Below are 26466 nucleotides of genomic sequence, written 5' to 3'. Positions count from 1 at the left end.
CCCTTCGGCCCAATCAGTCCATGCCGACCACAGTGCCCACCCAGCTAGTCCCAATTTCCTGAGTTTGACCCATATCCCTCAAAGCCCTGTCCCTCTATGTACCTATCCAAGTGCTTCTTAAATGATACTACTATACCTGCCTGAACCACTTCCTCTGGCAGCTCATTCCATACACACCACCCTCTGTGTGAAAAAGTTGTCCCTCAAGTTCCTTTTAAATCTTTCCCCTCTCACCCTAATCCTATGCCCCCTGGTTTTGGACTCCCCTACCCTGGGGAAAAGACTGTTACCATCCACTTTATCTATGCCTCTCATAATTTTAAACACCAATCTTCTACATTCCAAGAAATATAGACCTAGCCTGGCCAACCTCTTCCTATAACTCAGGCCCTCTAGTCCTGGCAACATCCTTGTAAATCTTCTCTGCACTCTTTCCAGTTTAACCACATCTTTCCTATAACAGGGTGACCAAAACTGTACACAGTACTCCTCAATAATGACTTATACAACTGCAACATAATGTTCGAACTCCTACATTCATTGCCCTGACTGATGAAGGCCAGTGTACTAAATGTCTTTTCCACCTCTTTCAATGAACTATGCACTTGTACTCCTGGGTCCGTCTGTTTCATTACACTGCCTAGTGCCCTACTATTCATAGTATAAGCCCTACACTGGTTTGATTTCCAAAATGCATCACCTCACACTTATCTGTATTGAAATCCATTTGCCACTCCTCGGCCCACTTCCCTAACTGATCAAGATCCCCCCGTAATCTACAATAACCTTCTTCACTATCAATAACACCTAATTTCGTGTCAGCCACAAGCTTACTGATCAAGTCTTGTGCATTTGCATCCAAATCATTTATATAAATAACGAATAACAAGGATCCCAACACCGACACCTGCAACACACCACTAGTCACTGACTTCCATTCTGAGAAACAATCTTCAACCACCATCCTTCTGTTTCCTACCTCCGAGCCAATTTTGAATCCATCTAACTCGCTCTCCCTGGATTCCAAGGAACCTAACCTTCCAGACCAGCCTGCCATGCGGGACCTTGTCGATGGCCTGGCTAAAGTCCAAACAGACAACATCCACTGCCCTACCCTCATCTACCCTGTCGGTTATCTCTTCAAGAAACTCTGAAAGATTTGTTAAGCACGACTTTCCACACACAAAACCAAGCTAATTCCTCCTAATCAGACTCAGTCTATCCAAATGCTGGTAGATCCTGTCCCTCAGAATTCCCTCCAGTAACTTCCCTACCACTGATGTCAGGCTGACCAGCCTGTAGTTCCCTGGCTAGTCCTTGCTACCCTTCTTAAACAATTCATTTTTTTTTAAACACAGCAATGTTAACATTTTGAATGCACTGTCTGAAGAGGGTGGATTTAATAGTCACTGTCAAAAAGAAATACATTCTTACTTGGAGGGAAACAGTGAAAAACTGTGGGAAAAACCTGGTCAACTGGCCTCCTCCTGCACTACATGATCCAATGAAACCAAATGAATTCAGACAAGGATAAATGGTTCCAATAATTTATTCTACTATACATCACCATTACATTGCAGTACTGTGATAATTCTAGGACTTTAAATATTTCTTTTAATATAGGTAGCGGCAACTCCACAAAGACAATAATACTGCTGTGGAAGACTGAAGGGGAAGAAAAGCTGCTATATTTATTTTGTATTTCATTTTGAAAAAAAATCTGTAAACAGTCAGGCTACATCCTATCAAAGTTACAGTACATTAGGCAAAAACAGAGCAAACTGATGTATTTTTCACATTCAGCATAAACATAGTTCAGAAAATATGCCTTTTTGAACTGTAGCAGCAAACTCTCTTCCAACAATCCAAAAACTTAAATTTGGAAATGTACTAAAGAATTGGCTGCAACTAAAGCCAATAAAATTAACTGGCCTGAGTTAATTTCTATTGTAATTCAAAACATTATAATCAATTCACTATTCCAGTTTTCTAAACTGTGGAACAGTGTATATTTTACTTTAATTTACAGGTTAATATACAATGCATTTGGAACAGCTGGATTTTCAGCACTAGAAGTCACTGTCACACCCAGAACAGAAATATTTTTATTTTTAAAAAAACAGGTTTCAGACTTAACTAAATACAGAGAAAACCTTTTGCTTTCTGAGACTGTTAATCTATCGCTGGCTCTATTCATTCTCTATGACTAGGCCAGAAATTACTGTGAAACGTTGCTTGCCAAGGTTGTTTGAGGTCACAACTAATCTGCAAATTTCACAAGTCTAAAAAATTATCCTACTATCAACAGTACCTACACTATCCAGTTGTAGGGTGGTGTTAGTTGCACTCACAATGTACACACATTGACAGACAGCACAACTATGGGTACTCAGTATGTGCTTGGGAGTTTAGTGTACTATGAAGCAAAATAGTAGGATAAATATATGCCCAATAAATACTAAATATACTCCATTACCTTTGCAGGATTAGACAAATCTGCAACACTCGGCTGACATGAGGCTTATTTCTTGACACATTTCTATTTTTTTTTCGTTAGTTTTGCAACAAAACTGCAGTATTCTTTAAAAATGGTTGAACTTTTGGAGCAATCCAAGCTTCTTTTGTCACGAAACCTAAAATGGTCACAGTATCTATCCTAAACTTGCAGCAAGAACATGAGGAACAGCTTACCAAGATTTATTTTTGCCCTAATGGATCTAAACTAAATTACATTTGATTTACATCCATGAGATATTAATATTTATTTGCTTGGTTATGACCTGATCACGAATGTGATTGCAACAAGTCAGGGTTCAGTTTGATGTGTAACTGGTCCAAATTAAATTAACTCATGAAAACCCAAAGGCTGGTGTTTAGAATTTAGATATACATTATATATTTGACAATTGTAGCATCAACACTTCAGTTATGTTCAATAAGCTTCAACACTTAAAGCAATTTCACTCTAGTAACCTCTTTAAAAAAAAAAGTGGTTGGGTTGCTCTAATGAAGGCAGGAACGAGGGAGCAAGTGTCAGTTTTGATATGCCGAAATTCAGCTTTGCTGTACTGGTACACGCAGGTTTTGGGGTCTTACAATCTTGAGAGACATTAATTTCTTCAGTGCTTATGCAAAGTATTTTTCACTCAAAAGCCCATATTTCAATGTCCTGTACATAGAAATCTTCTTTCTTTGAAAGGATGTGATTGTCAAATGTTTTACAAGCATGGCTACGTCCATGGTAGAGATCGCCATCCAACCACAGTCCAATTTCTCCTCTGTAAAGAACACATTGAATTCATTGTTGGGGAAAAGTGAACAGAACCATACGAATACTAGTTCAATCAAATTTTTACTCCAGAAAAGACGCAGATTATCCCAGAACACAGATTATGACTAATCAGGAAAGAAGGCGGCTACACAATGGCACAGTTAATTGAGCTGCTGCCTCACGGCACCAGTGAGCCAGATTCATTCCTGATCTCCAGTGCAGTCTGTGCCAAATTTGCCCACATTCCCTGTGACCACGTGGGTTACCCCTACAGTTCTCTGATTTCCTTCCACATCCTAAAAATATGCATGATGGTGGGTTTATAGTCTATTGTAAATTGCCCGAGTGTGTCGAAGGGCAGTTGGTAGGAACATCAAAGAATAGATCACAGGACATATTTAAGATAGACTCAATGAGCCGAAATTGGCCTCCTTCCATGCTGCAAGGAAATGAGGTTAACATTCTACTACTATGAGTTAATTTGAATGATCAGAAAGGGAAGATCCTAGATGTTTCCACTGGGGTAGGGTGGGCAGAGTGGCACAACTGGAGATGGGGCCAAACATCTATATATGCATAAAGAATTCAAGAGAAATATCTGTAGAAAATGAGGAACTTGCCAACACCTGGAGAAATTAAGGCTAATAACTGATTTAAAGGATAAGCTAGTTAAGAACAAAAAAGAGAACAAAATAGAAAGATATTCTGATAAGGGAAGATGATGTCTGCAAGGTGTGTAACCCCAGGCAGTAATCCAACCAATGTAGGCACGGTAGTGTAGCAGTTAGTGTGACGCTATTACAGCGCCAGTGATCTGGTTTCAATTATGGCTGCTGTCTGTAAGGAGTTAGTATGTTCTCCCTGTGATTGTGTGGATTTCCTCCAGGTGCTCCGGTTTCCTTCCACATTCCAAAGATGTACGGATTAGGAAGTTGTGGGCATCCTACGTTGGCGCCAGAAGCATGGCGACAATTGTGGGCTGCCCCCAGAACATTCTACGCAAAGATACATTTCACTGTGTGTTTCGCTGTACATGCGACTAATAAAGATATCTTATTTTGTCAAACCACGTATCAAAATTTCACATTTCCACAGAACATCTCTGAACATGTAACTTGAAAGAAACGAAAAAATGTTTTGTGCCCTTTTATATATTAAACAGGATCTGCTTAAACAAGTTCAAATCCAGACATTTAAATATTTAGAATTCTAACATAGTTGGCATCTAAAACTAATTTTGTAAATAAATCTGCCCTAAAACAAATTTTTGTGAGAAACTAAGTAGCAAAGCTTACTCCCTGTACATCTTAACTGCAATTGGGTTAAGCATTGTAACTCCAGACATTTGCAGCAGGATCTGTGCAGTGTGGCAGAGGAATTAAAGATTGATCCAATAAACTTTCAGAAATGTCTTGCATTCAGTTCTAAAGCTGCTTCTGACAACTTGGTGGTACTCAATTAGTAGCCGCTAACATCTATATTAGGACATCGGATAATTAAAGTTAATTGCTGCTTTAAATCACACTGTTAAACAATACATTTAAGAAACATTTTCAATTGGTCTGGAGGAAAATAATTTGCCTTTATTTTGAATGGTTCATTTTGCTTTAACAACCTCCAATAATAACTTAAGATCCTCAGTATGGGATTGAATGGATCTCTGCAAAACTCCTTTAATACTCAGAGGTCTGGATTCCAACATATCTGCAATTATGTGTTTCCTGAATACTTCAGCCCACCACTGAAGGCAGACAATGTATTCCACTACCAGAGGGGGTGGTTATAGACTCACAGCCAGGCTTGGACAATAACAGCCCAAGCCGATAAATGATAAGTGATGAGTTCAGGCAGACAAGCAGTAGGGGGAAATGGTATGAAAATTAGGTGAAGTCAATTTCCAGCAATCACTTGTATGTTCATGCTCCATCTCCTCCCCAGTGTTCCCCCCCCATCCCCTTCCAACCATATTCCTCTCTGCCTGTAGAGTTTTTGGATGAATTGTCATCAATATGTTTAAGGTTAGTTGGAAATGTTGGGATATTCATTGAACAAAAATACTAATTACATAATGTAATATTAGTGGTTAAGGTATTGCAGCCAGGGAATGAATTAGATAAGGAACAGAACAATGGAAGGATGTTGACACAGCACTTAAAATGTACAGTGGATGTTTTGTAAGGCATAGTTTGAGAAGCAAGTTTATGTCATTGGTATCTCGGTAGGCCAGGTTACACTTCCTCTGGAGAAATAGAATAATCACGCCATGTCAGCTGGGTTATAGATCAGGACATGGAAAACTCGGGAGTCAATACCTTTAGACAACTAAGATAGTCGATTCAATTAAATTGGTGCCATCAGTATCAGTTGTCATTTAGGAGCTGTCTGAACAGCCCATAAAGATCATGAGGTAAAATCAGAGATCAGGAAAGATCACAACTGCTTTACCTAATCAAACAGGGATTAATTGGGCTACCTGTTCATCTGTGCTTAGTCTGTTAATAGGCTGAGGTAATTAAGATAGTGATGGGCAGGAACATTTGCCAACCCTTTGAAAGTAATTATTTAAGCTTGAACAAAGAGTTAAAAACAGACAGCTAACCAAGATGGCTCCTTCATATTAAGTGAGGCCTAAAGTAGATGATTAGTCCAAGATAAGGAAGGTTGATACCAGGAAATCCCCACAGCCGATACTAGAAAATCTCACTACTTACTGTTTGATTGACCAATCCATCATGAGATTTTTTTTTTAAGGATTGTATGTTTTTTTGTATTATTAATGATAATTATGGTCATTGTTATTGCTTTATGAATCAATGAAACCTTATCCCCCTCTCTCATTCCCACCCTGCATGCAGTCCCATCCCTCACCATTGTCACAATTACTAAAGGGAGTACAATCTAAATTCCTGTCATAAGCAGGTTTGCTTTGTTGAGCTTTTTACTTGCATGTGAATACATCAAAAGTGAAAGAATAAGTTTTTAATTAGAAAACTGAAATTTATTAGTAAATGCTGCTGGACATCAGATAATATCATAAATGTAATTTTGTAGGCAGCAACTTTTCATCAACATAGCTACTGAAAGAAATATTTAAGAAATCTGATAGGCCACTCTTAAATAAACTTTTAACTAGCTTAACCGAAAATTGGTGTTTTAAGAATGACAACTAACTTAAAGGTGCGACTGTACTCAATGGGATAGGCATGAGATAGCGATGAGGGTTATCCTTCTTCATTTAGAGGTGCTCTATACAAATAGGATTCTCCCTGGATTTGAGCAACAATTCATCAATCCAGATTAGCAGACCACCTATTCATTGCTCTCTGGATTATCTTTTCGTGCAATAAACAACTGTTGTGGCCTGTATAATAATGCCCATGTTCCAAAATTAATTCCATATGCTTTAAAATTTGATGAGCCAATTAAAATTTACATATGGAACAGCTTCTAGTTACTTTTTATAATGACGTAATTAATACTAATTTAATTCTTTTTTTTACATAATTTTTTGTAAAAGCTATACATCCACAAAATTCTTTGTGAAGATTATTGATAAGATTTCTTATGATAGGGAAGAGCTTCCTAGCTGTATAGTCACTTAAGGTGCTAAAACTATTGAAAGAGATTTACCCTCCACCACCGAAAGCCAAGGAATCCATATCTCCTTTGATGAAGAACATATTATCGCCTGTCCATTTGAATATCTGAAAAATATTCAGTAATTTTATTTACTTATTATTCAAAAGCTGCCCAGCATTAATACATGCACTTAAATATCAATGAACAAAGAAATCCTTCAATTTCATATTCTTATGACATTTTCCCCCAGGAACTTCACTAATTTTTGCAAAAAAAATGCCAGCCACATCCAGCAGATGTCTGTTTTCAAACTAACAGAAGAACCCATTAAAAAAAGCAAACACAAGCAATCCTAAATCATGATTTCATCCTCCACTATAAGTGAATTTAAAGATCTATAGAAATGAGGTTGACTCCATGGCATGAATTGTACAGCACTAATTGCTGAATGTGAACAATCTTGTACAAAGGACCTGAATAAAGATTTTAGAAGCAAATGGTCTAAAGCAAAGTCATAGTCATACAACACAGAAACCCTGTCCATACCAACTATCAGGTACCCATCTATACTAATCGCAGATCCATCGTCTGCAATTCCTATCTTCAGGAAATTATTTTGGACATACAACCACATCGCTGCTGCTAGTAGTAAAGAGGATGCAAAGAATTTTCTTTCCTGCATACATGCTGCCAGGATACATTCTCATTCTTTTCAGAAACTGTATGCAGCAAAATAGCCACCAGCTGGGCAAATGGTTGTTACTGTACAATTAGTTTATTTTCTCCATCGGCAGGGTAGCTAGTGGACTGCCACCACAATGGCATTTGTCTATTCAGTAAGCCACTGCATGTGGTTGTCTCTTAAATGGCTTCAACATCCAGATAGAATTTGATCAAATGTGGCATTAAGGAGCCCGATGAAAGCAAAGTCAATGGGATCACAGAGAAAACGCTCCAGTAGCTGGACTCACATCTCGCACAAAGAAAGAAAGCTGTGGTTATTGGAGGACAATCACCTCATCCCCTGGATATCACTGCAAGAGTCCCTAAGGGCATTGTCCTTCCACCACAAAGTTAAAAGCGGAGATGTTTGCTGATGAATGAAGAATGTTCAATTTCATTTGCAACTCCTCAGCAAATACAGCCACCCATGCCTGGATGCACCAAGACATAGACAAATTCAGGCATGGGCTGATAAGTACCAAGTAACATTTGTGTCTCAAAAGTGTCAGGCACGACCAGATCCAATAAAAGATTCTAATTATCTAAGTTGAGTTTCTGGTCAATGCAACTGTACATTAATACCCCAGCATTAACATCGTAAGAGTCACATTGACCAGAAACTCAACTGGATCAGCCGCAAATATAAAAACAGTATCTACTTGCAATCTAAAGACCATCGATAAACATATCAATGCATATTTATGACATGTTGTTTATACGTTGGCTGCGTTATTTTTGGGGTTGCAAAAAGCTTCCAAAACTTAAGAAGTTCACATAAGGAAAAAGGTTTGGAAAGCAATGCTCTTGACCTTGCAGATCAGGCAACTTTCACTTGTCTGAAAATTTCAATGCAATCACATTTTTGACCCCTGATCAATATCAAGTGCTATACACAATTGACAATTAACAAAATTATTTGTAAAAGATCCAATTGAAATTATTTTCCTTAATAAAAATGTCAACACTATCACAAATAAAATCATACTAACCATGTACGACTTTAGTCAACTTTTCTTTGTTCAAATTACTTAATTTTGACATTTGGTTAAATACAAAATTTTCAATACTTCCAAATTTTGGCTGCACTGTTTATATTGTTTAAATTATTAAATGACAAAAATTAGAACTGGACAGATGATTGCCATCTCTATTTAGCATTATTATCAGAGCTGTCAAATTTGTAGAATTGTTTAATGCAGCCATGGCATAATATGCTTAAGTTTGCCAAATCAAATGAAAACTATTCTGCCTGGCGATAACTGTCCCTTATATCAGCTGCTTGTTATAGAAGTGGCTAACGTTGGGGAGAGAAGGCGAGGAAGACAGATGGAAGAAGGGCTGGGAAGATGGAAGGTAGAGGAACAGTCTGCAGAAATAAGTTTGCACTTCGTGGCTGGACTTCAATAGTGCCCTAACTGCCAAGCAGCTGTAACATTTGAAGGAGTAACAAGGAAAAGGAAAGTGAAGCCTGCTCCAATGTCTTCTGATTTGACACCACATTCGACAAAACGAGTCTGACATTCATCGTAATTCCTGGCTTCTCACTTCGGATTTCTTATTATACATGCGGCTTGGAGGAAATCAGGCCCCAGGTACCATTAAAAAGAGGCCAGCTTTTGACACCTATTACACCTCTGGATGTAGCTTGGCAGTATCCAGAATCAAATCTGGTACTGCAATATGTGTGGTCATCCTTCAGTTATAGATGGAGGAAATGTAAACGTCTGCATTAGTGAACTGATAACCACTAGATGCAGTAGGTATGATTGTTTACTAGATTAGTAATGAAGACCCCTTAAGTAACATTCTAGACATCACAAATTTCAATTCTCATCAAGGTACCTTAAGAAATCTGGAAACAAATATGACCATAAAACAATGTTTGGATCACATTTTGCCAGTGCTCCCAGAAACCTGCAGTGGCCTATTACATTTCCACTCTGCCCATCTATGTAGAATCCAATTGGTTACACATTAACTTTCACAAAAAACACAAATCAAACTTTATGATTCTGTCATTGTTCCCAAAACCAAATGTCCAATACAAGCTATCCTGACAGCACAAAGGCAATAGTTATTTTCTCTTTCTACACCTGTTAAAGCACAAGCCTCTAATTATCGATACCAAAGTTTGTCTCTTTCCTGAAAGCCTGCAATCGGTATGTTGGCTTCATCCATATACTAGTTGACAATAATCTTTAACTTTGCAGATTGCTGAGGTTGCAAGAAAGCCACTTGCTTGAACTAAACTATTGTTCAGAAGTCAGGACAATGGCAATTCATCATTATTGATATTTAGGTTTCAAGATACTATTTTAATTTTAAGTGGAAGTGCGGGGCTTGGTTTAATATCAACAGAGTAGTGTCATCACAAGAAGCTTTAAAATATTTTTCAATGGATTAGCAAAAAATTTTGAGTATGAAATTAAACAAATTACAAATCTTCTAAGTGGATTCTGATTGATTTGTTTTCTTACCTTAAATTCTGGATAAAATGTGAAGAGGAATGTCTCCCCTGTGCCATAAAAACAATCGCTAACTTTAAATGGTTCAGATGCTAGTGCACCAAATAGCTGTAGGTATAAAACAGGATAATAAAAATTAATTAGAACAGTTCTTAATCTACCAAATGATTTGATTAATTGTAAACAAGTTTATTTCATAGGCTGATGATGCTATTAATTTCTGACATGCCATCTTACACATGCCCACTCCAATGGGCAGTTCATCATATTCCACATATTCAGTGGCATGTACTGTGCCCTTTACAGCAGTGCTTCCCAGGCCCATAACTGACTGGAGACACAAGAGACTAAGTTCCTCCAGCAGTTTGTTTTATGCTCCATAACTGAATGCAAGTTGTCCAGGTGCTGAGGTTGCCAAGAAAGCCACTTGCAACCTCAGCACCTGGACAACTTGCATTCAGTTATAAGTTGCAAGGAGGTGAAAGCGGCAGTATGGCAATGGGGATCAAAGCTAGCCGTCATTGTTTGAAATACCACGCAAATCTTCAGCAAGTGGCAACATTCTTAGTACCAAAGCACCACCCAGCTGAGAGAATTAAAACAATGACATGTCAAAATCATGAAACTCAGCAAGGCAGAATAAAACATTACAGGAATATGTACATTTTATTATTTGAAATATTACTTTTTTTTTACAAAGTTAACAGTACATTTTTGCTTAAATGGATGACATACAAGTAACGCCCTGTCTTTGGAATGTCTTTGCTGTACCTGGCCATCGCTGTCTTTAATAACTAGCAGCATTGGTGTATCGACACCTGTCATACTACGGTACAGTGTCTTTAGACTCATGCCATGCTTTGAAGTACTGTAAATTAGAGTCCATGGGTAACCAACAGTGCGAGGAGGCAGATTTTTAGCAAGCTGAAATTCATACAAAAGAAATTATCATCAACACTGAATGCATAAAAATCGACTGACAACAAAATTAAAATACAGTTTTAAAATTGGTAATATATTCCCAGCTAGCACAGGAATGAGTTTTCATCTCCATCATAAAATGAGACAAAAAGGCACCTGCCAGCTAAGTCCAAAGAACAGTGGAGCTCTGTAATACAAGCATAAACTAATTTCTGCAAAATAATAAGCAATACTTTCATCACAAAGACTGCAAAGATCTGTTAACTTATTTACTAAATAAAAGGCAATGTATTCAAATAAAATTAACCTAAAAAAGAGTGGAAATTATTGACACTTGGCAGAGCTGGGATTGAGCATTATTTTAATATGTTTTAATAACTTAAGTTTGCTGCAGCTTTCAAAATAAATTCAACATTTTGATAACTTATACATTCTTCCAATCATTCTGAGGTTGACAATGTTATAATTATGGAAACAAGATTTATAAATGTACTAAAAATATCTATGAAAATATGTACTTTTTATTTAAAGTACATATTTTCATAGATATTTTTAGTACATTTATTTTAAATAAAAGGTCAATGCTTCTTTGCAACAAACTACAATGGACAGCTTGAATCAAAATAAAAGCAGTATAATTACCATTTCATGAAAAGCTGTGATTGATTTGGAGAAAAATGTATTCAGTATATTTCTGTCAGCCCTAGTCACAATCTTTATGTTGTTTCTGACAGACCATCGCTAAACTTTCAAAACTAAGTCTGACTAATAAACGCTGGGACATAGATCATCAGCTCCTTGGACTTTATCAGCCATCAAAGCTCAACTACAAGCTCTAGTATTATTTAATCCTCAGTTCCTCCTCCTTGCCAGGCCCTTGATATTCTCAGCACACCAACTAAAGCTCTTACAATCCAGGTTTACACTTCTTTCCAGTCTATTCTCACATTGCATCTTGCTTTTCCTTGGCAAAGGTGAACCAAGAAATTGATGAGTTCTGAAGTGCTCCCAATCCTCAGACCTATTTCTGGCAAACTTCATAAATCTTTTCTTTTGATTTAATACTACGTTTAATTTCTCTTGTCAGCCATGGATGAATCGCTTTTCCTATCAGGCCTCAAAGGAAAACATTTTTCTCGCAACATATGCATTGGATAATTGGATTTTCTACCTCCAAGTCATACAATTTTTGTACTGTAAATTTTCAGACATGTAAACTTTTAATGAGCTAGAATTTGCTTTTTAAGAAAGACAATTTTGTGCTCACCTTTATTTATGCACAAAGAGCCCAGCAACTTCAGTGAGTGGAGGATGCACAGACATTCAAGCTTACTGTCTGATTTATGTGTGCTGCTATCAGCTTTGCAAAAATGGAAGCATGTTGTCTGCCTCACCACTAAATAGCATGAACTTACTTTATTAGCAAGGCAGATATGAAGGAAATAAACTTGACATATTATTTCAAGTCCATATCCTGAATCATGGTCATTTTTGCATGTGCTAATCAACCTCAATGACACTTTTAACAATTACAAACATGGATTCTCATCCTTTCAGAAATTAATTGATATGGGAAGTTTTCGAAACTCTTACATCTAAATTAAAATAAAACTTATTTTTATTGATCTTAATCCAAACTTTCTTTTCATTCCTGTGTGCTTACAATGCAAGTAGTTTATTTTCCAATCCTTAAGCTATTTCACAATCTTTCAGTCTGATTGGTTCAGGAGATAACATTTGCTTGACTTGTTTTCTCATGTCTCAGATATCTGGTTTCATTTGCTCTGCCACATAAGCTTGCATTCTCATCAACTTGACACGCAAAGCAAAATCTGAAAAATCTAAACATGCAAAGGCAAGTTTAACTAACAGCAGATATTGTTAACTGTGCTTCAATTGTGATGAAGAAGTGGAACATTAATGTTGCAGTTTCAACCATACAGGTTTCATGCTCGATGGTCTAATTCATTAACCAAGGAAGGAAAGTAATAAAGAGAACAGTGAGTGAGTGAGAGAACTTTTTTTTATATAAAGAAGACATAATAATATAACCTGTTTGTCCTTTAGAATTTAATACACAAATGGCAAGAAGTCATACAGAACTTGTAAAGGTTTTTACTATGGGGATTACGACTATGGCACTGATCAGGAGTAACAGAACACAGCAATTACTGAATTAAGAAAAGTTTTATCTAGTTATCCTTCTGTCATGTATTACATCAAGCCAAGTGGCTAACTAAGCAACACATTCAATTAGTTTACAGCAGATTTAAAAATGATGTAAACCAAGTGGTGGACAACTTTTTTTTTGGGGGGGGGGGGGGGGGGTGGAGGTGGAGAATATTTTCCTCCACTGTAGCTGTGCTCAAAATCTCAAAGTAATTATGATCTCAAAACTTTCGGCAGGAAATCAGAATCTGCTCAGCAACTCTAATGTCCTGAAAATTCTCGTCTCCAATATCAAGGCAGATGAAATGTTTTAAAATCTATGAACTAGAGGGTCTGCTCAAGTATAATGAACCTGACCCATATCCAATCTGAGCTTGCATATTTATAATTGTTTTCCCATACTTGTAAATATAGCATCTCAAATATGCTATTTTTTTTGAGGATGAAACACAAAATAAATACACCTGGGACTCACAACTTTCTAACACTAACTTTCTCACTAAGCAAGTAATTGCTCCCTTTCTTGGTCCCCTGGATTGACTGGCGTGTTAGGGTGATAAATGATTTCATTAGCAGAATTTTTATAATGTAAAATACTACGTCTAAGTAGCAGCAGCAACATTAATTTGGATTAACAGCAGAACCCAGTAATTTCACAACATAACTTGAACCCGGAAGTTCACAGTGAGTTTACAATATTTGCACTTTTCACTCAGCAATTTGTAGAAGATCAAAATGTTTCAGTTCTTTACATCTATTTTAATGTTTTAAATTATTTGTTAGAATTTTAAGGTGTTGAATTCAATTTCTCTCTTAAAAACAACTACTTTAATCTATTTGAGTGGTTTTAAAATTAATCCATCAGAGATGTATTAAAACAATTCAAAAGGTTTTGAAATCAGCAAGTTGATAAAAGCCATTTTTACATTCCAGTGCAAGGCCTCAGCTGTATGTCACCCATGTCCTCGTTGTTGCTTGGGGCCCACTCCACCTCAAGCGAGGCTTCTCAGGTACGACAAGTCTACTTGCGCAGACTTCCGCATCTGGGAAAGTTCTCTTCTGAACTGTCCTTCAAAGCCTTCACATCCTTTCAATGCTTCAGAAACATTTAAAATTTAACAATTACAATTTAACTAAAGATGACCAAATCAACTAAAATTACAAATGATTAAAGACTAATTATCCTTTTGTCTCACAGGTGCTGCCTGAACTGCTGAGTTCCTCCAGCAGTTTGTTATTTACCAATTAAAAGGATAATTTGGTTTTCTTGCACAATCATTCAATCAAATGGGCTCTTGAATCCTGCACCCACTGGAGCAAGATGTGAAGAGTAGATTTCCTAGAGTAACTGCTGAGGAAGAGCAATAATCACCTGTTTGGCTGCAAATATGTCATGCAAAATCCCCAATAGTGTTTGTTTGGGATTTCCACATTCACACAGGAGTCTTGAAGCTTGCAGGCTAAGAAACAAGAGCAAAATCTTGGCCCAAGGGTCCACATAATTCCAGATTATGCCTCAGTAAAGCACTTTTGTAAGTTTTCTACAGTTCTTCTCAATCATTAGATATTCAAATCTAGTGCTCCACAGAAATTCAGCTTGGCAAATACAACAATACTCACCCACTTTCCTGTATTGATTACAGCTGCCACAACAGACAAACAGCATGACAACATGAAGAGCAAAGCATTTACTTCCTCCAGCAGCAGCACACTGTGGCTGCAGTGTTTACTATCTACACCATAGTAATGTTTCTTCTCTGGCAATTCCCAAACCTTGACCTTTTCCAGCTTGAAAGAGGATGGCACCCAGTGCGTGAAATGCCACCATCTACAAGTTATCCTCCAAGTCGATACAGTCCTTACTGGGAAACGTTATCATCATTCCTTCAACATCCATGTAGCTAAATCTTGTATTATTCTACCCAATGGCATTATGGATTTACCTTCACTAGATGGACCATAGGCTTTTCAGCGGCAGAAGGAGTTGAACAATAAATGCTGGCCTTTCCAACAATGCTTACATTTATTAGTAAATTTTAAAAAAAATCAATGTCAGTTCCCAGTTGTCTTTGCAACAAATATGCACTTTCACTCGTCAATCATTTCAAATGATCTGTTCCTGACTTTTTAAAAAAAATACTATTCTGAGCTGGTGTCAAACAATCACTTCATTTTGTCAACATTCAGTGAATCCTTCCTCCTTGAACCAGGTAATGAGGTTTTGAATGGAGCAAACCTGTTTATGGCGTGTACCTTGGCTTTCAGAGGCCTTTGAAAAGATACCGCACAAGAGAATTAGGGCATGCATTACTAGGGTAGAGTGGGTAATACATTGGCATGAACCAGGGATAATTAGGAAACAAAGCAGGAGTAAGAGGGTCATTTTTAAATTGGAACGCAGAGGATGTCTCTGTACTGGGTGCCCAACTTTTCACAATTTCTATCAGCGATCTGGATGAGGGGATCAGGTGCAATATGTCCATGTTTGCTGATGATTGGCGGCTAGGCGGCAGTGTGGGCTGTAAAGAGGATGCAGAAAGGCAAAGAATAGAGACATTGAATGAATGAGCAAGAAATTGGCAGATAGAACATAATGCAGTAAAATATGAAGTCATCCACACTGGCAAAAGAAAAAGGCAGAATATTTTAGTTTGGAAGTTACTGGTGTTGAAACACACCAAGGAGTATGGGGAGAGAGCAGAAACATTGGAGAAAAATGAGGAGAGAGTGGAAATACGGCATTGAGATAAATGATCAGCTACGAATATATGTATGCAAAGCATACTCAAAGGACTGAACGGCCTACTGCTGCTCCTATCTTCTGTTTCTATGTTTCAGAAGAATCTATGCATCCTTATACACAGCTCAGGGTCACAGAGAGATACAGCACAGGAACAGGCCCTTCGGCTGACCGAGTCCACACTGACCCATCAACCACCCATTTACACTGATCCTATCCTAACCCATTTTCTCACCACATTCCCATCAATTTCCCCTATGGTATGTTGGCATTTATTGCAAGAAGATTTGAATAGAAGAGCAGAGATGGGTCACCCTAATTATATACAGCCCAGGTGAACTGCACATGGAATATTTTGTACAGGTCTAGTCCCTGTACCCAAGGCAAGAAGAATACACATGTAATAGAGGGATTGTAGCAAATGTCCACCAGATTAATTTTTGGTACGGCAGACCTGTTGTATAAGGAGAGATTAAACAGAATTGGCCTATACTTTCTTGGCCAAAGGTGGTAGTGATCTTACTGAAATGTACACAGTTCTAAAGCTGCTTCACAGAGTAAATCAGAGGAGTCTGCTTCCCTTGGCTGGGATGTCCAGAATTAGGGGTTAGTCTCAAAAGAAGGGATTGGTCTTTCAGAATTGAGATGAGAAAAAAAATTCTTCACCCAGAAGGTAGTGAACTTTTTGGAATTTTCTACCCAAGAGAGATGTGGAGTATATTCAAGAAAGAGGTCAATAAATTTTTAGATATTAAAGGAATCAAGCAATATGGGGTCAGTTCATAAAAATGGCACTGAGGTAAAAGATCAGCAACGATCTTTCCAAATGGTAAAGCCATGAAGATGCTAAATAGCCTACTCTTGTTTGTTTCTAATGCTCTCATTTTCTTATGATTTTAATCTAATGAAATAATTAGTCAGTAAATGTTTTCAGTATCCAGGTCAAGCTACAATAGCTATTTTGATTTCCTTTCTATGCAATGACAATGCAAAATTTTAAATCAAACCTACAACATAATTTTGGAAGTTAAGGTTTATCCAGATTCTACTGGCAATCATACTTGTCATTGTATTCTTAGCTTCATGACTTGTACATCTACTTAGTGGTGAGTTGTGATGAATAGTGCATTTCTGAACAGATTCTCTCTCACTGAACATTGAACCAGATCTATAATATAAAAAATGGAAATGAAAATAAACTAATTTATACTTCAAATTAAGGAATTGTTGTGCCTGGGTTACTAATCTAATCTAAAGACCATAACAAACAACTGCACCTCCGTTCTTGATGATGGACAACAAAGCCCCCTCCACCCCAGTAAATTCTGTGTTTTTTCTACCACTCAGTGATTCTTCTGTATTGTTTAACGTAGAGGAACATTTATTCATCAGCTGAAGAAGAATGATTGGTGGTGATGAGAAGGAGGTTTCTATGTTTGTGTTTGAGCAGAAGACATGAAACAGAGTCACTGTTGAGGGGTCCCAGGACCATTCTTTCCTGACTGTTTACCACATCCTTGATCCCCCGGGTTTTTGATGCAAGAATCTGTGAAGTCAGCTCAATGTATGACCACAATGACTATGTTGAGTTTGAGTGTAGAAAAATTGATTCTGGGAGTCCTCAGAAGGTACTTGGGAGAATTCAACATCCATCACCAAGTGTGGCTCAGAAGCCCTACCACTGACTGAGCTGAAGGACAAAGGTACCAAGCTGGGCCTGAAGCAGGTACTGAGTGAACTAACACTAGAGAATCACTTACTTGAACCCATCTTCACAGACCCATTTGTTGTAATGCATTTGGTCATAACAATATTAGTAGCAGTTCTTACTGCATTGTCCTTTTTGAGACCAAGTCCTGTCTTTGCATCCTTCAACATGTGGTTTGATATTAAGTGGAACAGATTCAGAACATATCTGACAGTTCAAAACTGAGCATCCATGAAGGGAGCAGCACTAGATGCAACACAGCACTGCAAACTTACTGAACAGCAAATGCAGCATAGAGGACATAGAACCAAACAATTCCTTCACCAGTCGATTAGATTAAAGTTTGGCAGGACTGCCACTACCAATTATAAATAGTGGTGGACAATTAAAGAGTTACCAGGAGGCTCCAACAATGTTCCCATCCTCAACAATAGCAGAGCCCAGATGGAGTGCCAATATTTGCAACCATTTTCAGTCAGAAGTGGCAGGTGAAGTATTCATCTCAACTTCCTGAGGCATCCACCACGGAAGGCAGTCTTTAGTCAATTTGATGTACCCCATGTACTCCCAAGCTGTTCCTGTATACCCAAAGCAGCATCGACCTAACAACATGGAAAATTACCCAAATATGTCCTCTCCACAGAAAACAAGGCAAATCCAACCCAGCTAATTCCTGCCCCAGCATTCTGCCATCAATCATTAACAAAGTGATGAGAAGATATTGTTGACAGTGCTTTCTCACCAATAACCTGCTCTCTGATGCTCTAATGACTGGGGTTCGATTCTGACCTCTGGTGCTGTCTGCATGGAGTTTGCGTGTTCTTCCTGTGATTCTGTGGGTTTCCCATGGATGCTCCAGTTTACTCTATATCCCAAAGACTTGCTGGCTATTAGGTTAACTGGACACCATAATTTCCCCCAGTGGTCATAGTCGATGGAAAAATTGGAGCAGGGTAGGGGTGGAAAGAGGGGGTATGTGTGAAGAGAATAGATGATAGATAGGATTGCTTTGAGATCTGGCATAGACTTGATGGGCAGAATTGCCCCCTTCTATGCCATAAAGGAAATAAAAGAAAATAGTATTCTGGGTTTTGCGAGGACCACATGGCTTTAGACCCAATGCCGCCTGGGTGTCCACACATGGACAAAAGAGCCAACAAGCAGAGGCGAGTTGAGGTAATTGTTCCTGACAACAAGACAACATTTGACTGGCAACTAGTAGTTCTGGTAATAATGAAATCAATGGGAATCATGGGAAAACTCTCTGCTAGCTGGAGGACCATTTCCTATCACTACAGAAGCTCCTCAGAGTCCTTGGTCCAACCTTCAGCGACTTCATCAATGATTTTGCTTCAATTAGATCAAAAGTGGGAATGTTTCTTATTGATTGCACAATGTTCATTTGCAACTCCTCAGAAAATAAAGCAGCCTGCATGCATCAAGACCTATGCAACATTCACACAGGGCTTGAGTGGGTGAATGCTGAATCTGTTTTCAGTACAACTTGTATTTACTGATGGACATCCTGCTATGTTGTGGGAGGGTTGGAAATCTTTGCCAGGGTACCAATAAATTGTCACCATCTGTATCGCTGGAAAAGCCAACACTGATATAATGTAGCCATTCAACCCATTCTATGTTGTTTCTTCATAATTTTCCTGGAATTCCTATTGTTAAAATGTGAAAACAATATACTAACTCTTTTCTATTTCTGTAGTTTAAATATAGCTGCTATCTGCAAGGTGGTCTAATAAAATCAGAGAAATCTTGAGCTGACAACAATTTTGTGCTTGGATTGAATGACCCCGATTTTAAGTGGGTTGAGTGGTGCGAATTGGGCACAAATTCTGCATGTGAGCCTCAATGGGTTGTCTAGAAGATGGGCTGGGAAAGCTTGAACGGCATAGATAGCAAGCAAGAACTTAAATTGTGCCACTCTCTATCACAGTGACTACATTTAAAATGTATTCCAAATTACTTTCAGATGATACAGATGAAAATCTTTCATTATTAAAAAGATGCTAACATTATTTCACACTGCCTCCAACTTTCCACAGCTAATTCATCTTAATGGTGCAAACGAAGCAAGTTTGTGAAATTGGTGGAATGGTTATGGTGAGCTCATTTTTTTGAGCACAAATCATCCAAAAATTTAGGACAACTTTCAATGAAGCATCAGTTTCTTTAGCACAAACTGAATTATTTTTACATTAATAACACATGCCATTAACTTTGTAACAAAGTCTGAATCTAAAGAGTTCTGAATTGAGTTTTTTTTTTAAAAAAGCTGTCAAATGTGTAAATAATTTAAATACGAAAAGGGAATAAATGGTGATTGCCATTCTTCAATGAAAATATATTTAATTTCCTGTTAAAAAGATTATACATACACATAAACAATTAGGTACCAATTTAACCTAGTCCCTGTGGTGTAAAAATCTAGTCCATCCCTTTTCCAGACTTTAATTATCAAAGCAAGCACAACTTTTTCTACTTCAATACAGAGTGCCTTTCATGTAGAAAAACCATCAGGTATTTAGCAACATGTTTAGCATATATTCTGAACCATAATTGCCTTACCTTTTCTATCTGATCTGTTTGGAGCAGGTCACTTTTTTCACTCAAGTTTGGCCGAAATGTTTCAAGCTCCAAGTCAGGCTTCGAAGTTGCATTTTGCCTTAGACTGGTTTCATCCCGTGTCGTTATCTAAAAGCAGGGATAATATTAACAACTACAATGCTACTAAGTTGCTTAAAGCAAGTTTGTTGAACTGATAAAAGGTGGTCATCTTTGATCCCAAACAAAACAAGTGCAACTTAAAATTAACCAGCAATCCCAGAATGTTTCAGGCTTTATTTCTCAAATATTTCATTGCATTTTTGAAATAAAAATAAGCTCAGAAGCAAAGCTCCCAAATGTATGCAAGAAAAATGTGCATACCATTGAAAAATTTGGCTTCCTATAATTTTAAAGACAAATTCCATACTTTAGCAGTAGACTGTATGATATAAGAAGTGCATAAATTCTTAGATGACAAAAAGTTAGCTTCCTACAGTACTAATTTGAAAACCCAAGTTTTTAGCACAAAAGGTGACAAATGATAACCAACCAAGAACGATTAATTCCCCTTAATTATCACCAGTGTGTTAGTCCGACATTTTTATGCCCCAAATGGCTGAAATTCTGCATTGTAACTTTGCTTTTGAATTAGAGATGTTGAAGATCAGAGGCAGTGAAGGACAATGTTGTTACTAATATCAATATACACTGCAGAATTAATGTTGGCTTTAATATATAGTACAGGTTCAGTGGTGCCACTGGCAAACTGGGATGCACAGTAATTGGACAATACAATGTTACTACTACAATCTATGATGAAAGTTGAGAAGAATGCAAGCAATAAGACAATTTACTGTAAATACACTACCTTAAAATGAGGCATACTCAATATCTTTACTCAACTTCCACATACTCATCAGCAAAATTTTCCTCCACATCAAATCACACACATTAAGTTCAGCAGTAACATAGAGAAATTGCTTATTATCACAATGGTCATGTGATAATAAGCACACAGTTTGAGAAGAATGCATGATATGGAGGACAGAAATTTGCTATTTTTCTCTCTATTCCATAATCAACTCCCTTTCATGCAATGTGCTTAAATTATCCAGTGGTGTGTTGGTTAAAACCATAAAATTTTCTACTTGGCATTGATAAAACTGCTGCTGCTGAGGCAAATATGATGCAGGTATATTTGCCACTGGTAAAACTCAGGGATGCACACAGCCACATCTGCTCTAATGCTTTGGGCAAATAAATAATAGGTTTAACTACAGATGGGCACCTTGAGACGTCTGCAGAGCTTGCGCAGTTCTTCAGTATTAAGAGCATCGATCCTGCGATGGTACTCAGTCACTGATACTACCTAAATACAGAGACAGGAAGAAAACAATTCCACTAAAATTTTAAAAAGGAATATATATATATATCGATGAAGATTACGGAGAGAAAACAGGAATGTAAAGTCTGGAATGGAGCTTTAAAGAAACAAAGACAGTTTTGTGGGATTTGTAGAGGAAGAAAATAGGCAAAAAGCTAAGGTTAATTCTGCCTGTTTAGAACCCACATGGTACCTGAAAGTTATTAGATAATTAAATATATTGAAATGTTTTTAAACAGTGAAATACTAGAAGTCTATTACAATCTCTTATCATAAAAATATTAATTTTCATGTACCAGCGATGCACTGCCTGAAAAATATTACATTATTCACAGAGGGCTGTCCAGATGACTTACATATACAGATAGTTTTCTAACATTACAAAACACTGATCATAAAGATTTTTTTTCTGTAATTAATACCTGGAAAGGGAAAAACCTTGAAGCTTTTTTTTTTAAAAAAAAATTTGCACTTAAAAGGTAAGAAATGTTAAATGTTACAAATGGAAACATTCTGAAATTTAGTACAAGTTCATGGCTACTCAGACATAAAATGTGTGACTAAATTTCAGTCTCAGACTACCGAGATCAGTTCTCATAGCTTACATTCTTCACTTTATTTACAAATCAAACAACTTGTACCAACTCCAAGATTAATACAGACAGCTTATAAATTCTGGGTGTATTTGTGGATTGCAGGATTGTGAATCCAGAACCATTGTTCACATTACCTTTTCAAGCCAGCAGAGCCAATTTTACTCATCTGACAACAACTGGAATTACATTCTATGCATTATAACCTTTTACATAAACTAATTCTCATTCCCAAGCAGACCAAATAATGTGATCACAATTTCTTAACATAAACCTGAATATTGCTGCATTTCACACATCACTCAAATGCAGCAACATTGAGGATTGGTAGGTGGATGATTTTTTCTGCAGAAATCATGCTTAAATCAGAATGTATTTAACTAAAAGGAAGGATGTGATTAAGTTAGAGAGGGTGCAGAAGAGATTCACAGAATGTTGCCCGGACTGGAGGGCTTGAGTTATTTGAAGAGACTGGATTTACTGGGACTGTTTTCCCCGAAGCAAAAGAGGCTGAGGAGTGACCTCGGAGGTTTATAAAATTACGGGGGGCATAGATAGGATAGTCACAGGGTAGCAGATTGTAAAACTAGAGGGCATAGGTTTAAGGTGAGAGGGGAAAGATTTAAAGGGGATCTGAGGGGCAAGTTTTCGTTTCCCCCACACAGAGGTCCTAGAGCAATACAGCACGGATACAGGCCCTTTAGCCCAGTGAGTCCATACCGACCACGTTGTCCACCAGGCTAGTCCCAATTTCCTGCATTCAGCCCATATCCCCCCAAGCCCTGCTCCTCCATGGACCTATCCAAGTGCTTCTTAAATGATACCAGTGTACCTGCTTTTCTTCCCCCAACCCTGGGGAAAAGACTGTTACCATACATCTTATCTATGCCTCTCATAATTTTAAACACTTCTGCAAGGTCGCCCCTCACTCTCCTACACATATGGAATGGACTGCCAGAGTAAGTGGTAGAGGTGGGTACAACTACAATGTTTTAAAGACATTCGACAGGTAAACGGAGAGGAAAGTTTTAGAGGAATATGGGCCACACACAGACAAATGGGATTAGCATAGACAGGCATTTGGTTGGTGTGAAGGACCTGTTTCCATGCTATATGATTCTATGAATCTATAAAAAGGTATCCATAGCACATTGTGACAATAGATTAAGCATGACTATTTTAGTTGCCTGGTTTCTTGGCATTCAGAATGACCTTAAGATTACCTGCAGACCCTAAAGCAGACTCCTATAGTATCCCTGCCCCCTCCCCCTCAGATGTTATAGGAAATATTTATGGAACAAGCATTACTTATGCTGCAGTCATCAATTTGTTTTAGATTACTCAACTCCAGTGTCCATAATCAGCCCGACTTCATTTCTCCTGTAACACCAATGTGACAAAAGAGACAAATTTAACTGGATAATTTGGATTAAACATTCATCCTTGATTGTAATTACGAAAAGATGATCAGCTAATGAAAATCCTGAAGAAAAAACTCATGTATATAGCTTATCTTTAAAAAAACCAAATTCTATATTGTGAACAAAGAGAGTAAATGCATCAGAAGAACATGAAAGTGAACAGCCATATATCCTGATTGCACATCGATAGATTCAAACTTGGCTGTGACAGTTCTCCCCAATGCATGAGAACTAGTGAATAGTCATGTGGACAACATCACATTTTGTTGAATAAACCTCTAACATGGTGTAAGAATAATGCATTTATATAGTGCTTTCCATGTCCGCAAGGCACTTTCAGTATTTTATACGCAATGTAATACTGTTAAAAGAGCAGTCAGTCTTGGAATAATGCACTCAGCAAGGTGCCTCAAACAGCATTGAAAGGAGGACCAGATAATGGCCTGGATTATGCATTTGGCTGTGCAGGAACAACACTTGCCATTCACTGCTCAAAATCTTTCCAGGCTCCTAAGCGGAGATTTACTCTAATGCGTTTGAGGAATTTGCAGCATTTGTGTTGAGCATTCATGAGATATTACGGGATATCAGCAGCAGGAGAACTGTATCCCATGATAATGTCAACTCATGGGCCAGCACGTTCCTCACTCAAACAGAACCTTTAGATCAGGAGATCAACCATCTTTCAATGTGGAGTGTAGAATACTATGCCAGGAACAGCACCAATGATACCTAAAATGAAGTGCCAACTTGTTGAATGCAGGACAACTTTATAAAGCAGTTATGGTGAGATGAGTATTATAATATTCAAGCTCAACAATTCCACAGCCATGAGATCGGGTTAGAGCTTGGTGGTATCATGGGACCCCATTGTAAAAGATGCCTGAACAACTTAAAGACCAACAAAAGGCAGCAACTCTATAAAATGTCTCCACCTCAAAGATTATGATCCAGCAATTATGTGTCATAATGACTCTTAAGTACCCTCTGTACCACTAATGCTACATTAAAGCATGGAAAGAACACAATGAGATATATTCACCTAGGAATCAAATTCCAATCCAGCAAAGTCACTCTCAACTCAGTCCATCTTGCAAAGTTCTCCCACAAACAACTCGGAACCAGTGCCTGAATTGGAAGGGCTGTCCTTCACATTGTAAGGCTCACAGACAACACACTAGACTCCTCCAAATCTCTGGATATATCCCTGCTGGTGGGACAGGATAAATTCACAGAGGTGATTATACAGTGGCACAAAGGCAAGATTGAATAGCCCTGGGAATCCTTAACTATGACTCTATTGCCATTGCATCAGGTCAAATATGGGCAAGGACATCCCCTCCTGATAACAACCACCATTCTCCCTCAGCTACAAACCAGGGCTCACTGATGCCTGCAAGAAGCACCAAAAGCACCAAGGACACAGAATGCTCTCTGGGCAGAGGACTTTATTTTCCATCTGCAAGAGGCTTGGAAGCACCATCACTGACCAAGTTTGTTGAGTCCTGAAGGACATATCTGCTATACTGCGTCTGCAGCAGATAGTGAGCAAACCAACATGAGGGACAGAGACACAAAAGACTGCAAATACTGGAATCTGGAGCAACAATCTGTTGGAGGAACTCAGCAGGTCAAGCATCATTTGTGGGAGGAAAAGAACTGTCAATATTTCCAGTCAAAACCCTGCATCAGGACTGAGAGTGAAGAGGGGAGATGGCCAGTATAAAGAGGGGAAGAGGAGTGGTGAGACAAGAGCCTGAGGTGATTGGTGGACCGAGGAGGGGTGAAAGATGACAGCCAGGTTGTGTCAGGTAGCGAAGGCAAGCAGCGGCGGAGTTAGGAGACAGTGGCAGGTGAATGATAGATGGAGGCAGTCAAAAGGGAGAGAGAAGTAGTAACCTAAAAACAGAGATTGCTGGAAAAACTCAGCAGGTCAGGCAGCATCTATGGAAAGAGAAATAGTTAATGTTTCAGGACCAGGACCTATTGTCAAAATGCTTCTTATGAAGGGTCCCAGACCTGAAGTGGTAACTGTTTCTCCTTCTGCAGATACTGCCGGGCGCACCGAGTTGTTTCAGCACTTTTTCCTAACTCACCCCCCGCCAGATTTCAAGCACCTACAGTTTATTTGATTTTCATAAACTAAATTGATTTTGTCCTTGCCAGTCTTCCTGCACCCTATGCATTTGTCTATAATGGCACAGATAGAGTTGCACAGTCCTTGTTCTTTGAAGAGATGAAATCCCATCTTTGCGCTGAGGACACCCACCAGTGAGTTGCATAACACTATAATCATGCTAAATGAGACAGAACAGCTCTGGCAGCTTTAAAACTGGGCATCCAGAAGATGCTATGGACTATCAACAGCAGCAGAAATGTACACCGCCATAAGCTATACCATGTCCTGGCGTACCCCTTGCTCTACTGTTACTGAGAAGCCAGGGAATCAATCCTGCTTCAACAAGGAGTGCAGAAAGACATGGGAATAGCAGCATCAGGTTTGCGTAAAAATAAGATGCCAACCTGGAGAACCTACATACAAAACTACATGTCAAGCAGCATGCAATAAAGATCAATCAGTGATCTCACAAGCAATATATCACATCAAAGCTCTGTAATCCTACCACATCTAGCTGAGAATGGTGGTAGACAATTAAACAACTGAGAGGTGTTGGCTCAAGGAACATTTCCATGAGCAACAATGGCAAAGCCCAGCACGTTGAGTGTTAAAGACAGGGATAAAGCATTTGCCACCACGTTCAGCTGAACGTGCTAAATGGACAATCCATCACAGCTTCCTCTGGAGATCCCCACCATCACAAAAGCGTCTTTAGCAAATTCAATTAATTCCATGTTCTCATCCCTTTTACACCTAAATCTGTTAAGAATTTTTTTGAACCATGAGGATTAATGAGGGCAGGGTGGTGGATATT

General features: G+C 38.2%; 1 protein-coding gene across 5 annotated transcripts in view; it reads right to left on the bottom strand.

The window, feature by feature from the left end:
• Positions 1 to 1533: 1533 nt before the first annotated feature.
• The window catches only part of oxr1a (oxidation resistance 1a), a 387780-nt gene continuing 362847 nt past the window's right edge, over positions 1534 to 26466 (bottom strand). For 2 of the 5 annotated variants that reach the window (XM_052023890.1, XM_052023891.1), the window contains 6 exons: positions 21424 to 21504; positions 20157 to 20282; positions 10810 to 10962; positions 10051 to 10146; positions 6902 to 6975; positions 1534 to 3278 (listed from right to left, as the gene is read on the bottom strand). In XM_052023890.1, coding sequence (XP_051879850.1) covers positions 3143 to 3278; positions 6902 to 6975; positions 10051 to 10146; positions 10810 to 10962; positions 20157 to 20282; positions 21424 to 21504 — 666 coding nt within the window. In that variant the 3' untranslated portion in view covers positions 1534 to 3142. The remainder of the gene's footprint in view (positions 3279 to 6901; positions 6976 to 10050; positions 10147 to 10809; positions 10963 to 20156; positions 20283 to 21423; positions 21505 to 26466) is intronic. The other 3 variants (XM_052023892.1, XM_052023893.1, XM_052023894.1) reach the window with 2 other exon arrangements.

Source organism: Pristis pectinata, chromosome 9, assembly GCF_009764475.1.
Source record: "Pristis pectinata isolate sPriPec2 chromosome 9, sPriPec2.1.pri, whole genome shotgun sequence".
NCBI classification, from domain to species: Eukaryota; Metazoa; Chordata; class Chondrichthyes; order Rhinopristiformes; family Pristidae; genus Pristis; species Pristis pectinata.
This window is presented reverse-complemented; position numbering and strand designations above follow the sequence as displayed.